The 18,131-nt window shown below is 39.8% G+C and overlaps 2 protein-coding genes across 2 annotated transcripts; both read right to left on the bottom strand.

Annotated features, from left to right (window-relative positions):
• Window positions 1-6,151: 6,151 nt before the first annotated feature.
• On the bottom strand, window positions 6,152-16,525 carry LOC311116833 (troponin I, fast skeletal muscle-like; the record flags this gene model as incomplete). Its single annotated transcript, XM_084191867.1, has 6 exons — window positions 6,152-6,235; window positions 6,615-6,791; window positions 6,917-7,006; window positions 7,405-7,533; window positions 8,011-8,047; window positions 16,446-16,525. The coding sequence occupies 6 exons, from the start codon at window positions 16,523-16,525 to the stop codon at window positions 6,152-6,154; spliced, it is 597 nt and encodes a 198-aa protein (XP_084047993.1).
• Window positions 16,526-17,566: 1,041 nt separating this feature from the next.
• Window positions 17,567-18,128, bottom strand: LOC311116832 (troponin I, fast skeletal muscle-like; the record flags this gene model as incomplete). Its single annotated transcript, XM_084191866.1, has 2 exons — window positions 17,567-17,644; window positions 17,979-18,128. Coding segments are annotated over 2 exons (228 nt in total), but the record flags the coding sequence as incomplete, so codon positions are not given.
• Window positions 18,129-18,131: the final 3 nt, after the last annotated feature.

The raw sequence follows: 18,131 nt of genomic DNA, 5'->3' as shown, positions 1-18,131 counted from the left end.
CCCCCCACTTCTAAAACCAAAGTTGCGCCCCTGCAATCTACAGTAAGTCAATTAGACTGGGTAAATACCATAAAGTCTTCAAACTATTTCCAATGAAGTGTGGGAAATGATCATGACATTCATTAAATCAATAGCTCCACACCAATGTTGAGTATAACAGTAAAACCCAAGAATAACATCTTTGCTATTTCTCCTAAAAGCTCTACCTACCTTGGTGAAGTTCCAGTTAGAGATCAATTTGAACCATTTCATTTAAAAAAAGCACTCCTTAAAACACAAACCATTCTACCACAGTAACGTTTCTGTCTTCCCTGAGATGGATGGATGCCGTGTTAATCCGTAGATGCCTGTTGAATGTTAGTATAGCCAACGTGCCAGTTAGCATCCTGATCCCAAGTGTTGAACCAACTAACCTCTGTCAAATTAGACAGAGCACAGCATCTTCTTCTTTTAGTAACGCCAAGCTGTTTGAGGCTTTTGAAGAATGCGTAAATTCTAGTAAATGAATACCACTTACACACGTAGCCTACACATTTTTCAGTGAGTAGCATCTACAGTATGTACTATCTGTGTGATAATTACAGTGAGCTAATAGAAAAATGCTAGACTATAAAATCACAGTGAAACTGAATCTCTGCTGAATGCAGAGTTGAACCAAGAGAGGACAGGAGATAGAAGACAGGAGTGAGAGGAATCTCACCTAGAAAGAAGATGGAGGGATGAGTGACTTGAGTGCCTGAGATTGTCAAGCCAGGGAGGAGAAATATGATGAAGGGTATATATAGGCACAGTTCTGGGACCAGCTGTCTGTTCAACACTAAAAGTGCCAACAGCGGTCAATTTTGACCCCCAAGGGCACAAAAACGTCATAATTTAAAAAAAACTTTTTTTTTAAATCCTTCTGAAGTTTTAGGACTTGTCAAGCAACTAGTTACCGACAAAAACACATGATTTACCATGATTTCTATGTTAATATGGAGGAATGAAAAAAGCTGAAAATGTAGAATCAAGTGCACTTCGTGATAAAAGCACCACATTTGGCACATAGGTAGATGTATGTACTCTGAAAATATACATTTGAGTCATTTAGCAGACACTGACACTCTTATCCAGAGCAACTTACAGTTAGTGAGTACATACATTTTCATACTTTTTCATACTGGCCCCCATGGGAATCGAACACACAACCCTGGTGTTGCAAACGCCATGCTCTACCAACTGAGCTACACGGGACCAACAGATATGGAGCCAACACAGATTTGGCACCTGGGGGCGTGGCAGTCACTATAAATCATAAATAACCAAAGAATGTAAATATATATTTAACTTCCATTCAGTGCCTCTATGCCAAGTTTACAGTTGTATCTTTCAGATGCAATTGGACTTGACTTGATAGCCCATAGCATTCCAAAGTTAGAGGTAAAAGTCTGATACCAGAAACACAACACTTTGAATAAATAACAGAAACATTTTCATGACAAGTTGATCAAAATAACTATTCAAAACGTAAAAACATACAAAAACGTCTGTTTTTAAACATCAAATTAGACTATAAATAGGTTTTTTAAATGTATGTTTATCTTGTGGAATTTAAACAATTTACTTGTGTTACAAAAGGTTAATAAAATAAAAAGTGTATTGTTTGACACACAGTCTCTTTGGCATCATTACCAATTTGGGCTCTAAAATGAATTCTAAGCAAAACATTTTTTAGTGCTTTAAGGGTTAAGGAAACAAAACGCCTCCTCAGGCCAATGGACAAGTCTGCTTTTGAAATATACCCTCCTCAGCTCAACCCACCCAGACCAGTCATCTCAGAAAACCATCCAGTCTGAAGAATTTACTTTAAGATTCCCACTTCTTTTGTTTAGTTTTTTTGTTTATACAAATGTAGTGTTTTGTTTGGAAAGTGATACAAAATGATTTAATCTGATGTTTCTCACAAGTGCTTGAAACACTTTAGGTGCATTGTCCTAAAAACGACTGAATAATCCTGAAAAGACTGAAAACTAAAAGAACACGAGAAGAAAATGAAGAAAAAGGTTGAAGACAGAGAGAGAGAGAGAGAGAGAGGGGAGAGAGAGAGAGAGAGAGAGAGAGAGAGAGAGAGAGAGAGAGAGAGAGAGAGAGAGAGAGAGAGAGAGAGAGAGAGAGAGAGAGAGAGAGAGAGAGAGGAGAGAGAGAGAGAGAGAGAGAGAGAGAGAGAGAGAGAGAGAGAGAGAGAGAGAGAGAGAGAGAAGAGAGAGGAGAGAGAGAGAGAGAGAGGGAGAGAGGGAGTAACCAGCAGAGAGGTTGGGAGTAACCAGATGATATCAGAGTTAGACAGAGAGGGAGGGAGTAACCAGATGATATCAGAGTTAGACAGAGAGGGAGGGAGTAACCAGATGATATCAGAGTTAGACAGAGAGGTAGGGAGTAACCAGATGATATCAGAGTTAGACAGAGAGGTAGGGAGTAACCAGATGATATCAGAGTTAGACAGAGAGGGAGGGAGTAACCAGATGATATCAGAGAGACAGAGAGGTAGGGAGTAACCAGATGATATCAGAGTTAGACAGAGAGGGAGGGAGTAACCAGATGATATCAGAGAGACAGAGAGGGAGGGAGTAACCAGATGATATCAGAGTTAGACAGAGAGGGAGGAGTAACCAGATGATATCAGAGTTAGACAGAGAGGGAGGCAGTAACCAGATGATATCAGAGTTAGACAGAGAGGTAGGGAGTACCCAGATGATATCAGAGAGACAGAGAGGGAGGGAGTAACCAGATGATATCAGAGTTAGACAGAGAGGTAGGGAGTAACCAGATGATATCAGGGAGACAGAGAGGTAGGGAGTAACCAGATGATATCAGAGTTAGACAGAGAGGTAGGGAGTAACCAGATGATATCAGAGTTAGACAGAGAGGTAGGGAGTAACCAGATGATATCAGAGTTAGACAGAGAGGTAGGGAGTAACCAGATGATATCAGAGTTAGACAGAGAGGGAGGGAGTAACCAGATGATATCAGAGTTAGACAGAGAGGTAGGGAGTAACCAGATGATATCAGAGTTAGACAGAGAGGTAGGGAGTAACCAGATGATATCAGAGTTAGACAGAGAGGTAGGGAGTAACCAGATGATATCAGGGAGACAGAGAGGTAGGGAGTAACCAGATGATATCAGAGTTAGACAGAGAGGGAGGAGTAACCAGATGATATCAGAGAGACAGAGAGGTAGGGAGTAACCAGATGATATCAGAGTTAGACAGAGAGGGTGGAGTAACCAGATGATATCAGAGAGACAGAGAGGTAGGGAGTAACCAGATGATATCAGAGTTAGACAGAGAGGGAGGGAGTAACCAGATGATATCAGAGAGACAGAGAGGTAGGGAGTAACCAGATGATATCAGAGTTAGACAGAGAGGGTGGGAGTAACCAGATGATATCAGAATTAGACAGAGAGGTATGGGAGTAACCAGATTATATCAGAGAGACAGCGAGGTAGGGAGTAATCAGATGATATCAGAGAGACAGAGAGGTAGGGAGTAACCAGATGATTCAGAGTTAGACAGAGAGGTAGGGAGTAACCAGATGATATCGGGGAGACAGAGAGGGAGGGAGTAACCAGATGATATCAGAGTTAGACAGAGAGGTAGGGAGTAACCAGATGATATCAGAGAGACAGAGAGGTAGGGAGTAACCAGATGATATCAGAGTTAGACAGAGAGGTAGGGAGTAATCAGATGATATCAGAGAGACAGAGAGGTACGGAGTAACCAGATGATATCAGAGTTATACAGAGAGGTGGGGAGTAACCAGATGATATCAGAGTTAGACAGAGAGGGAGGGAGTAACCAGATGATATCAGAGTTAGACAGAGAGGGAGGGAGTAACCAGATGATATCAGAGTTATACAGAGAGGGAGGGAGTAACCAGATGATATCAGAGTTAGACAGAGAGGGAGTGAGTAACCAGATGATATCAGAGTTAGACAGAGAGGTAGGGAGTAACCAGATGATATCAGAGAGACAGAGAGGGAGGGAGTAACCAGATGATATCAGAGAGACAAAGAGGTAGGGAGTAACCAGATGATATCAGAGAGACAGAGAGGTAGGGAGTAACCAGATGATATCAGAGTTAGACAGAGAGGGAGGGAGTAACCAGATGATATCAGAGTTAGACAGAGAGGTAGGGAGTAACCAGATGATATCAGAGAGACAGAGAGGTAGGGAGTAACCAGATGATATCAGAGTTAGACAGAGAGGGAGGGAGTAACCAGATGATATCAGAGTTAGACAGAGAGGGAGGGAGTAACCAGATGATATCAGAGTTAGACAGAGAGGGAGGGAGTAACCAGATGATATCAGAGTTAGACAGAGAGGGAGGAGTAACCAGATGATATCAGAGTTATACAGAGAGGTAGGGAGTAACCAGATGATATCAGAGAGACAGAGAGGGAGGGAGTAACCAGATGATATCAGAGTTATACAGAGAGGTAGGGAGTAACCAGATGATATCAGAGTTAGACAGAGAGGTAGGGAGTAACCAGATGATATCAGAGTTAGACAGAGAGGTAGGGAGTAACCAGATTATATCAGAGTTAGACAGAGAGGGAGGGAGTAACCAGATGATATCAGAGTTAGACAGAGAGGGAGGGAGTACCAGATGATATCAAAGTTAGACAGAGAGGTAGGGAGTAACCAGATGATATCAGAGTTAGACAGAGAGGTAGGGAGGGAGTAACCAGATGATATCAGAGTTAGACAGAGAGGTAGGGAGTAACCAGATGATATCAGAGTTAGACAGAGAGGTAGGGAGTAACCAGATGATATCAGAGTTAGACAGAGAGGGATGGAGTAACCAGATGATATCAGAGTTAGACAGAGAGGGAGGGAGTAACCAGATGATATCAGAGAGACAGAGAGGTAGGGAGCAACCAGATGATATCAGAGAGACAGAGAGGTAGGGTAACCAGATGATATCAGAGTTAGACAGAGAGGTAGGGAGTAACCAGATGATATCAGAGTTAGACAGAGAGGGAGGCAGTAACCAGATGATATCAGAGTTAGACAGAGAGGGAGGGAGTAACCAGATGATATCAGAGTTAGACAGAGAGGGATGGAGTAACCAGATGATATCAGAGTTAGACAGAGAGGGAGGAGTAACCAGATGATATCAGAGAGACAGAGAGGTAGGGAGCAACCAGATGATATCAGAGAGACAGAGAGGTAGGGAGTAACCAGATGATATCAGAGAGACAGAGAGGGAGGGAGTAACCAGATGATATCAGAGAGACAGAGAGGGAGGGAGTAACCAGATGATATCAGAGTTAGACAGAGGGGGAGGGAGTAACCAGATGATATCAGAGTTAGACAGAGAGGGAGGTAGTAACCAGATGATATCAGAGTTAGACAGAGAGGTAGGGAGTAACCAGATGATATCAGAGAGACAGAGAGGGAGGGAGTAACCAGATGATCAGAGTTAGACAGAGAGTGAGGTAGTATCCATATTAAATCAGAATTAGGCAGAAAGGTATGGAGTAACCAGAATAAATCAGAGTTAGCTTCTGCCCAGTGTGAACCCAAGGTGCCGTATTTAGTAGCCACACCTGCTGAGCTCTAAACAGGTGGTGATCTGACAGAGAGTTAGCTTCTGCCCTTAATGACCCATGTGACCCCAGGAAGCCTTCTTCGGTAGCTACACCTGCTGGTGGTTGTTTATAGATCAGGCTGGTTCCTGCTGACCAGGACGTCTGCAAACAGACTGGTTAAACCACATAACAACTCCTCAGTGTGAATATGTGGTCCCTTCCAAATGTTTTACCCCTTTAACAATTCAATATTACTATAGCCATGTCATCAAGAGCTGGTTAAATCAGTTTGCAAAGTCATGGAGGTCTGTTCTTGTGGAGAAGGAAAAGTAGTGAGTCTACAAAGCACAAAAACAGTTTTTTTGTTTGCTAAACAAGGTTTATTTTATGAAGATTTTGTATAAATATTGCACAATCAAATTTTTTCGGTCACTTAACTGTTTTGCGTTACGTGTGAAACAACAGACTAGATATCCAGTGGGGGCAAAACGGACATCCGAGCACAAAGCTCGTTCGTTCGACACGGAAGCATTTGATTATACACATGAACATTTGTCAGAAGAGTTCCAGAGAAGTTTGTATCTACTCCTTATTGGTCTCAAACATCTTCTTTCTGTCTGATTTATCTTCAACGTTCTTACGCCAGTCACCCACGGAATCTTTGTCCTGGGTGGGGAAGAATGGCAGAATAAATGCAGAAGTTGAAAATGTATTTGAAATATATAACATTTGGTGTCGGCAGTGGGATCCTCGGTGTTAGCATGATTCACACCGGAGTGTTGGGTTGAAACGTCTTACAGTTGTTGCTGCTTAGGGACAGGCCTATACTGGGGAGACATTGTCCTTTATAGTTTGGACTTTATGATATGACATTTGGTGTCAGAGGTGGGACAGTACAGACACAGTCATGGACGAGGCTTAAAAATAAAACGATCAAATTATTTACACAGTAAATACAGGAAGTAAGTAACGTTACGGTAATATAGTAACGTTATTAAGCTAAATTATACTAGAATGATGTTCTTGTGTCCAGAACAACACTCACCTCCTCCTTGACCTCCTTCTTGACTTGTTTCAGGTTGGCCCTCAGATCCATGGACACCTTGTGTTTGGAGCCCAGCAGAGCCTGGAGCATAGCGTCGGCAGACATGCGTACTTTCTTCAGGGCGGGCTTCTTGAACTTGCCATTCAGCTCAACTACCTTCAGCTTCAAGTCGTCAACCTGTTTGGAATTGAAGAGGAAACTCTAATCACACACAGACGATTGACTGCATAAACATCAATTGGACTACTGATACTCCCTTGGCTGTGTCTAAGACAGTAGGTTAACTAATGAGAACTCCTCACCTCCTTCTCGGACTTGGTCACCTTGGTTGACAAGTCGTATCTCTCCTCATCAATCTTTTCGATATTCTGATGGAGCTTCTTGCACAAGTCCTGAAGTGAGACAAACAGAGAGAGAGATAGAGAGAGAGCGAGAGAGAGAATGAGAGAGAGAGAGAGAGAGAGAGAGAGAGGGAGAGAGAGAGGGAGAGAGAGAGAGAGAGGAAGGAGAGAGAGACAGAGAGAGAGACAGGGAGACAGGGAGAGAGAGAGAGACAGAGAGAGAGAGAGAGACAGGGAGAGAGAGAGACAGAGAGAGAGAGAGAGAGAGAGAGAGAGAGAGAGAGAGAGAGAGAGAGAGAGAGAGAGAGAGAGACAGAGAGAGAGCGAGAGAAGAGAGAGAGAGAGAGAGAGAGAGAGAGAGAGAGAGAGAGAGGAGAGAGAGAGAGAGAGAAGAGAGAGAGAGAGAGAGAGAGAGAGAGAGAGGGTTTGTCTTAGCACTACTAGCTTACCGTGAGCTCTGCCATGCATACCAAGAATTCTGGGGCAGGGCAGTTTTCCTCCATGTACTTGGCCTTCTCTGCCTCAGCCATGACCGCCTCTACCTCCAGCATGCCTGCAGCGATCTGGAGCATCAAGCTCTGCACGGGGGACAAATCACATCACATCACAGTGCTGCGGTCACTTCTGCTTGTCTATGGGGTTGTAAATATCAATCATTCATTGATAAGACTTTACTTGAAGGTCTCTAGATCTACAGACCTTCAAGTGAAGTGTTATGAATTAATGATGTAGAACTTTTAGGGTTGGTATCCCAGAATACTCCTCAACTCTATTCATCAACCTGGGAAGGGGGGGGGGCTAACACTGTCTGGATCACATAACATCTCACACTCAGTGTGTGAATATCTACTCTCTTCCAACTTCCAAACGTTTTACCCCTTGGCCCATGAATATTACTGTATCCATGCAATGTAAAGTCAGCATTAAAATCAGTCTGTGAAGTCATGCAGGTTTTTCTAAGGTTCAATCTAAGCCTGGTAAATGACCCTTTACTTGAAAATTAAAGATGCATTAACTGTTTATAAAACCTTTTTGGAATGAATGGTGCTCCTTACCTTCAGATAGTTCCTACGGCTCGATGACATCTTTTTACTGATTTGGATAGAACAGAGAGGGTCATTGAAGGGAAATACACAAGGTGTAGCCAACAGAGACAGGTACGTGATGATGAGACATTACTAGGACTTCATTTTATTACATTATGGTAGGACTTCATTCTAGGGAGAAATTACAACACTACTGGGAATCACCATAGCATAGTATTGATCTGTTTTACTGCCTAGTTTTCTATGTGGAAAACATGTTCACAGACAGAATACATCAGATGAAAACATGTTCACAGACAGAATACATCAGATGAAAACAGTAACTTACGCAGACATTTTGGCCGGTGGATTGTTTTACTTCCTGTGTCAAGAGATGAACAGTAAACAGTTTATTCATTTTTGAGCTATTGCTATTTTATATAATTTGGGGGGGGGGGGGGGGGGGGGGATAGAAGCCAAAGATTTCAGGGTTGACCCAATGCAAGTCATGTGCAATTGAATATCAACAAGAAATGCAACAAACATTAGACAGTGCGTTGTCAATAATTTGATCAATAATTTGCTTGGATCAGTTTACCCAAATCTAACACAGCAGTCCAACATCAATACCATAATTCCTGCTGGTGAAAGAGGGAGGCATTGTTTTCCTCTTTAATCAATGTCTTTGGATATAATAATTCCCAAGGTTGATAGCAAATCAACTGGATTAATTTCCTGAAATCTTTGGTCATGCAGGAATCCATCATTACGACATCTACTACATTACAATCAGTACCAGCGCACCAAAGAGGTCATTTCAGAAAATACAGCTGACATTCACAAAATGTATGTGCAAAAGTTATGAAAATATCCAATTGGATTTTCCGTTGTATATAATTGAATCTCAACAATCTATTGGAATAACATGAAACAATCCATAACCCCATTTGAAGTAAACTGTGAAACTACAACATCAATTCAAGTTTGCCATTATAAGACTTACAGCAACTTTCCACATCCACCGTGGCCAAAGCTAATATTTCTGAACAAACTTCAGTTCTTTTTTCCACAGCTTTATAAACTAGCAACTGGTCAAACACAACCACAAGGTCCACAAGAGCCTGTGACAACACATCCACTCTGAACTACACTGAAAACAACAACAGCTGAAAACCAGGCCTTATATATTGGATGTTATCTCTTACAACACCTGTCTATGCACTGCTAAAGCACACAGACAAACACCTCTGAATATCGGAATTCCACAACCGAAGTTTTCTCTAGAATCTTTTTTTTTTTTTAATCTTTCATTCTATTCTAAAAGCATTCTAAACTATCAAAGCTCACACACCACACACAATCTGGTCCAAAAGATGAATAAAGAAATGAATATACAGAACGAAGCAGAGAGGAAAGAAACCCATCTCACCTCGAAGCCCAGTGAACGTGAGAAGTAAAGTGTTTGGGGATGAGAGCTTCAGGCAGGACAGAGACGGGGAACAGGTTTGGAAGGTATATACTCTGTTTCCTGAAACCTCAGCAGAAAAGCAAAAGGGCAGCTTTCTCTTTATGGGAGTGGGCCAGGTCAGGGCCAATGGGACAGTTAGTTTCTGAAATACCACCGTATTCGGAAATTACCTGCCATCGACATTTCTGCTAAGATTTGACTTAAAATATTCCTGACTTTAGATTTGATTTAAAATAATCCAGACTTTACGTTACCTCATAACTCTATATGTTACCTAATAATTCTATATGTTACCGCATAACTTTATACGTTACCTCATAACTTTATACGCTACCTCAAATAAAATGGCTCTGGTCACCGCTGGTTTCCCATCTGTTATAGAGAACTCTAGGACCAATCAGCAGGTCACTTGATTCGTTTGTCAAATGTCTCAATGTCAATTGATTGAATTATAGACTTCCGATTAATTCATAGCACTGTGTGATTGGTCAAACTTCTTATTAATTAGTAATTAGTAAATTATAAAGAGATTATTGTCAGAGAGTGTCTTGTCTCCTTAAGCTGGCAGACTGGCTGAGAGGAGAAGAGAAGCTGGGGGTAAAAGGAGAAGGACCCCTCTGAACTGGCATGACCCAGAGGTCACACACATGGTGTGATCAATTACCCAAGCACTGTGTCAGCCTCCTAACTCCTGTATCCAAGCACTGTGTCAGCCTCCTAACTCCTGTATCCAACCACCGTGTCAGCCTCCTAACTCCAGTATCCAACCACCGTGTCAGCCTCCTAACTCCAGTATCCAACCACCGTGTCAGCCTCCTAACTCCAGTATCCAAAAATCCAACCACCGTGTCAGCCTCCTAACTCCAGTATCCAACCACCATCTCAGTCTCCTAACTCCTGTATCCAACCACTGTGTCAGCCTCTTAACTCCAGTATCCAACCACCGTGTCAGCCTCCTAACTCCTGTATCCAACCACCGTGTCAGCCTCCTAACTCCAGTATCCAAGTATCCAACCACCGTGTCAGCCTCCTAACTGAAGTATCCAACCACCGTGTCAGCCTCCTAACTCCTGTATCCATCCACCGTGTCAGCCTCCTAACTCCAGTATCCAAGTATCCAACCACCGTGTCAGCCTCCTAACTCCAGTATCCAACCACTGTGTCAGCCTCCTAACTCCTGTATCCATCCACCGTGTCAGCCTCCTAACTCCAGTATCCAAGTATCCAACCACCGTGTCAGCCTCCTAACTCCATTATCCAACCACCGTCTCAGCCTCCTAACTCAGCAGTCCAACCACCATGTCAGCCTCCTAACTCCAGTATCCAAGTATCCAACCACCGTGTCAGCCTCCTAACTCCATTATCCAACCACCGTCTCAGCCTCCTAACTCAGCAGTCCAACCACCATGTCAGCCTCCTAACTCCTGTATCCATCCACCGTGTCAGCCTCCTAACTCCAGTATCCAACCACCGTGTCAGCCTCCTAACTCCTGTATCCATCCACCGTGTCAGCCTCCTAACTCCAGTATCCAAGTATCCAACCACCGTGTCAGCCTCCTAACTCCATTATCCAACCACCGTCTCAGCCTCCTAACTCAGCAGTCCAACCACCATGTCAGCCTCCTAACTCCAGTATCCAACCACCGTGTCAGCCTCCTAACTCCAGTATCCAACCACCATCATTTCTCAAGCCATTCCATGTTTTTTTTTTTTTTTTTTTTTTTTTTTTTTTTTTTTTTTCGGGGGGATGGATCAGCTTAATATTGCAGATAGATTGTATCTTCTATCAATGTAATTGTCTGCATCACTTCCAATCCCCCATGTTTATTTTATTTTTTATATATATATTCCCCTTTATTACTTTTCAACCCCACCATCCTTTCCCTACTTGGAGTAAATTAGTGAACAACAACGCCCAGGCCTCTACTTCCGGTCTATACTTACTATCTACACCTTATAGACAGAGTTAATTTTACAATAATTCTATATATATATATATATATATATATATATATATATACATATATACATACATACATATACATATATATATATATATATACATATACACATATATATATATACATATATACATATCTATTTTCTTGCTCCTAAACTTCTTCTACTCTCAACCTCTCCGATCATTTTCATGATGTCCATCCGGTTTGCTTCTAAATGCCATATCTTTCTAACTGTGCTCTTTCCCAAAAGCTCCCAACATACAACCTATATACTTATTATGGACACAGTATGCTTACATTATTAGCTATCTTTGTTATTATTTGTTGTTATTTGTTATTAGTCCCATCCTTCAACTCTATTCAATACCTCCCATCTATCTCTTAACACCATCCATATAGGATTTCTATTTGCCATATATATTTCAACCATACTGTGATGTTTTACAAAAGTTCTGAACCTTTCTATTCTCATTGCTTCTACAGATTGTGAATTAAAAATAAACATTTTTGCTAAAAGTATTATTATATTATTGATTGATTGACTATGACTTTTCAGATCACCCAGTAATGCTATCTGCAAGGTTAGTTCCAGGTAAATATTGCAATCCTTTAGCCATTCCTGGACCTGTGTCCAAAAACAAGCTACAAATGGACAGAACCAAAACAAATGATCTAATGATTCTATCTCTTCACAGCAAAATCTGCAGAGCTGGGAAGATTGTATCCCCCATATAAATAACATTCTATTGGTAGCAAGAATTTTATATAATAATTTAAATTGAAAGATTCAAATTTTTGAATCCGGTGTCGTTTTGCGTGTCAGTTCATAAACACTATGCCATGGGATTGGTACGTCAAAGATCTCTTCCCAACTATTTTGCAATCTATATGGGACTGCTGTCAATCCTTTGGTCCTTAAGTGAAACTGATATACTTTTTTATTTATCACAGTTTTCCTTAACCAATTATGTTCTTTAATGCAAGGCCGACAGACAAGTTCCTTACTTTCTCCCCCTTCAACTTTCCTCTTCCACTTTTGCGGTAAGGCTGCAATTATTTGGTTGTAATTTTGGGTAGAGCAGACATTTCCATATGTTTTTGTTAGCTGCATGTGCGACATAACTCCACCAGTCCTACCGATGATATCATTTACGAAGATTATACCTTTTTTAAACATTCTGTCAAAAAATAAAGGTTTTTTGTCAATTAGTATATTTGAATTTAACCACAATATTTGTTGCATTATTTGTTCTGTCGTTTCTGGAGGATTAAATTGAAATTGCAACCAACTTTCTATGGCTTGTTTTAGAAATAGTGACATTTGGGAGATTATTTCCTTTTCAAATAACTGAAAGTGATAGGTTGTAATCTGAATAAAGGGAAAAAGGCCTTTCTTGAACAGTGGGTGAGACAATCTTACTAATTTGCTTGAGAACCAGTTCGGATTTAAGTATAACTTTTGGATGACTGAAGATTTTAGTGATAGGTCTAATGCTTTAATATTTAATAATTTCTGTCCTCCGAATTCATATTCATTATATAAATATGCTCTTTTAATTTTGTCTGGCTTGCCGTTCCAAATAAAATTGAATATTTTTTTCTCATATAATTTAAAAAACTGTTTGCTAGGCGTAGGCAAGACCATAAGCAAATAGGTAAACTGGGATAATACTAAAGAGTTAATCAGGGTGATTTTTCCACAAATTGACAGGTATTTTCCTTTCCATGGTAGTAAGATCTTATCTATTTTTGCTAACTTTCTATTAAAATTTATTGAAGTGAGATCATTTATTTCCTTTGGGATATGTATTCCGAGTATATCCACATCACCATCAGACCATTTTATTGGTAAACTACATGGTAATGTAAAAATTGTATTTTTTAGTGATCCAATACGTAATATAGTACATTTGTCATAATTTGGTTTTAATCCAGAGAGGTTAGAAAATGTATCTAGATCCTCTATGAGGCTGTGGAGGGATTCTAGTTGTGGATCTAAAAGAAAACATGAATCATCTGCGTACAATGACACCTTTGTTTTTAAGCCCTGTATTTCTAATCCTCTGATATTATTATTGGATCTGATTTTAATAGCTAACATCTCGATGGCCACAATAAATAGATATGCCGATAGTGGACAACCTTGTTTCACTCCTCTTGACAGTTTGAAACTTTCTGAGAAATAGCCATTATTTACTATTTTACACCTAGGGTTACTATACATGATTTTGACCCATTTTATAAGAGATTCTCCAAAATTGAAATGCTCCAGGCATTTATATATAAATTCCAGTCGAACTTTATCAAATGCCTTTTCGAAGTCTGCTATGAATAGCAGGCCTGGTTTCCCATATTTTCCATAGTGTTCTATTGTTTCCAATACTTGCCTTATATTATCTCCAATGTATCTTCCATGTAAAAAACCTGTCTGATTAGAATGAATAATATCCGACAATACCTTTTTAATTCTATGCGCTATACATTTTGCTAGGATTTTTGCATCACAACACTGAAGTGTAAGGGGCCTCCAATTTTGTAAATGGACTGGATCTTTATATTTTCCACTTGTATCCTGTTTCAGTAATAATGAGATCAGACCTTCTTCTTGAGTGTCAGATAATCTACCATTTACATAGGAGTGGTTAAAACATGCTAATAACGGTCCTCTTAGTATATCAAAAAAGGTTTGGTATACCTCGATTGGTATGCCATCCAACCCTGGAGTTTTCCCGGACTTAAAGTCTTTAATTGCATCCAGAAGTTCCTCCTCTGTAATTTCACCTTCACATGAGTCTTTCTGTGTGGCTGTTAATTTGACATTATCAATAGGAAAAAAATCTCTACAATTAGCTTCAGTTAGAGGAGATGGAGGCGACTGAAAAGAAAACATATGCTTAAAATACTTTGTTTCTTCCTTCAAAATATCATTAGGTGAATTATGGGTGACTCCGTCAATTGTAACCAGTTTCATTAAGTTCTTTTTGGTAGCGTTCCTATGTTGAAGATTAAAAAAGAATTTTGTGCATTTTTCCCCATATTCCATCCAGTTTGCTTTATTTTTATAATATATTACACTTGATCTTTCTTGAATAAGTTTTTCCATTTCTTTTTGTTTTTCCTCTAATTTATTCTGAGCCTCTATGTTACAGTTTTTATTGCCATCTATCTGTTCTGTTAGACTTTCTATTTCCTTTCTTAGTATAAACTCTTTTGACCTAAATTGCTTTTGTTTTCGAGATGAGTACTGAATTGCATGGCCTCTAAAGGCACATTTAAAGGTGTCCCATACAATGAGGGGATTCGCTGTACCTATGTTATGTTGGAAAAAGTCAGTTATAAATTCCTTTGTTCTAATTATAAATAAATTATCATCTAATAGGCTTTGATTAAATTTCCAATATCCTCGCCCACGTGGAAATTCAGTCAGAGTAATGTATATGCCTATTATATGATGGTCCGACCGCATTCTGTCCCCTATCAACACTTTTTTTACTTTTGGTGCCAACGAGAATGAGATAAGAAAGAAGTCAAGACGACTAGCTTGATTCAGTCTCCGCCATGTATATCTCACTAGATCAGCATATTTAAGCCTCCATATATCTACTAGTTCTAATGTATCCATGACATTCACAATTTCCTTAAGAGCATGTGGGTGATTGTTTGTGGTGTGATTTCCTTTTCGGTCCATTGAGCTATTTAAAACAGTATTATAATCCCCCACCATAATAATATTGTCTTGAGTTGCTTGCAGGCTTGATAATTTATTATATATATTGTCAAAGAATTGTGGATCATCATTATTTGGTCCGTAAAGGTTAATGAGCCATATCTGTTTATGGTCCAATACCATATTTAAAATAATCCATCTACCTTGCGTATCTATTTGGACAATTTGCACATTCGGATCGAAATTACTATTAATTAATATCATCACCCCTTTTGAATTTCTTTGCCCATGGGAGAAGTATATTTCCCCCCCCCATTCTTTTTTCCACGCTACTTCATCTCGAATTGTTGAATGAGTTTCCTGTATACAATAGATATTATATTCCTTCTCTTTGAGCCATGTAAATATTGTTATTATTTTGTTATTATCTGCTAAGCCATTACAATTATAACTGGCTATACTTATTTCACCATACACCATAATGAGATACAAGTTTTAAGTCTATTTATCATTATATATGTTTGTAAATTTACCAATAAAAAATAGCGTAATGATTGAGTGTCCATATAGCTGTACCGTGATATTTGCATTGCTACGGAGTAACCCTTCAATTGTTCTCCACTAATTCCCCCACTAAAGCCCCTCCCCATCCCAAGTTGAGCCGTCATCCCAGTGATCAGCATCCCCCCCACGTCCCTCCGTATCCCTAAGGCCCCGAGAGGCCAGGACCCATCCATCGAAAACAGCACACAGTGCCACCCACAAAACAGAAGCAGGTTAACCGCCAAAAGCATTTCCAATGCTTTCACCTCTATATATATATATATCTATATAACTATTTTTTTTTTTTTTATTATGCATATCCTATTTTCCATCATTATCAATTAATATGCGTAATAATGTCGGCAGTTCACGCATAGGATTCTAACATATAACCAGGATTGCCATTGTATTACATTTAATTCATTGACAAGCAATTATTATCCTAGCAAATAATTCCCGCGGTCCATCCCATACCCCCCCCCCCCCAACATCCCCATTCCATGTTTTCTTACTGAAACAAACATTTGCTTCAGTCAAATTCAGAAGAAAGATGACATTAAATTTAGATTAGATAAATTGAGATTAAGATTTTCAGTAAATAAAATAGTTGTCATATCCCCTTCGAACATCAATACAATGCTGTAGTACAAATATCCTTCCCTAGCTATGTGTGGCTTACATAACTGACATATATAGGCTGATATAACTGACCTAAAACAGGAGGATTGCGTATGCTGATATTAACTATGGGTAGTAGGAAGTTACACCGTCATTTTTAGTCACAACAAATGTGATGTCACCACACTCCACATCCACCCACCTCTACTCTCCTTCCTTCTTCTCAGCCTCTTCTCCTCCCTCTGTCTGCTCCAGTTGGCTCTCAGATCCAGAGTCCAGCCCAGTCATACTACGTTGTTTTCACAACTTGCTCCTCGGGTATTAGTCCTCTTCAACATATTCAACCTTAAGCTAACCTGTAAAGAGGTAGAGAAAAGTACTGAGTGGATATCAAAGTAGTCATGACAGTATTTAGTCATTGGATATGTACTATATAGGTAATATTAACTTACCGAAAGTGCGAGAAAAATAACAATTTTTTTTTTAGTTGAAGAATACATTTTACATCAAGTATTTTGTATGAGAAAGTAGGATCTGATCGTCTTGGTGTAACTTTAGGTTTTTGGTTTGATTTTTTTCTGTTCTAATATATATATATATGTTATTTTTTTTCACCTTTATATAACCAGGTAAGCCAGTTGAGAACAAGTTCTCATTTGCAACTGCGACCTGGCCAAGATAATTGAATTGAATTGATAATTGAATTGAAAAATGCCACAACTATCTTTCGCTGTTTTGACTAAGAACTCCTTAGGCGCAGACCAATATGACCTGATCTACGGTTCACTGCGTTCTCAAACACCATATTATGTTGAGTGGTAGAAACATCTCGTGACATAGCCTCATTTCTGTTCCTAAAACATTACCACCTGAACTCTAAAACTTGAAAAACTATTCCATGCTGGCATCATCAGTTCAATTAAAGAATCCACAAAGTCTGAATTCCATAAAGTGGTTCAGGATTATGTCCACCTCATTGCTTCGATTACGAAAGCAGGCGTAGGTAAAGTGATGGTATAACAGCTGTGTGAAATTCAATTACCTCTAGTCGCAGTACTAGCAGAAAGGCATACGAAAAAGGGGCTATAAATCAAAAAAGATTCCAGCAAATAATTTATTTTGAGAAATTGAATTGGAACAAAGGAATAAAGTATTAAACAGTAGTACAGGTTGTTTTGATTACACACATTAACATCTGTCACAACATTCCCAGAGAGATGGAACTACCTCTTAGATATCATAACAATTAATTTAGCTAGAGACGAAAACAAACAACTGAAGAGACGAGTCCTGTCTGGATAACTTAGTAACCAAAAGACAGAAGGTTGTTCAAACGGTCTCAAACATCTTCTTTCTGTCTGATTTGTCTTCAATGTTCTTACGCCAGTCACCCACAGACTCTTTGTCCTGGGTGGGAAGAGAAGTAGATCAAAATATATTAGTCTAGATTTTTGATGTTTGATCCGTGTAGGTTTGTTTCTATATGTGCATATCACTTGAGTAACACAACAATTCATCCCAAATAAAAATCATCCACATTGGAGTGCTGAGTTGAAATGGCCTAACTATATACACACAATCACAGTAGTTTCACCACTTGCTAAGGTCTCAGCCGACTGTGGCAGTGATTGCGCTCACAATATTTGTATAATAACATTTGGTGTCAGAAGTGGAATCCTCTGTAACTCTCATACACGGAAATCTACTGATATTAAGTTATAGTACTTGGAAGCAAACCCACCTCCTCCTTGACCTCCTTCTTGACTTGTTTCAGGTTGGCCCTCAGATCCATGGACACCTTGTGTTTGGAGCCCAGCAGAGCCTGGAGCATAGCATCAGCAGACATGCGTACTTTCTTCAGGACGGGCTTCTTGAACTTGCCCTTCAGGTCCTG

The sequence above is a fragment of the Coregonus lavaretus genome (genome assembly GCF_964263955.1).
Source record: "Coregonus lavaretus genome assembly, contig: HAP1_SCAFFOLD_8932, whole genome shotgun sequence".
Lineage (NCBI taxonomy): Eukaryota > Metazoa > Chordata > Actinopteri > Salmoniformes > Salmonidae > Coregonus > Coregonus lavaretus.
The sequence above is the reverse complement of the archived record's forward strand: the minus strand, read 5'-3'. Positions and strand labels throughout refer to the sequence as shown.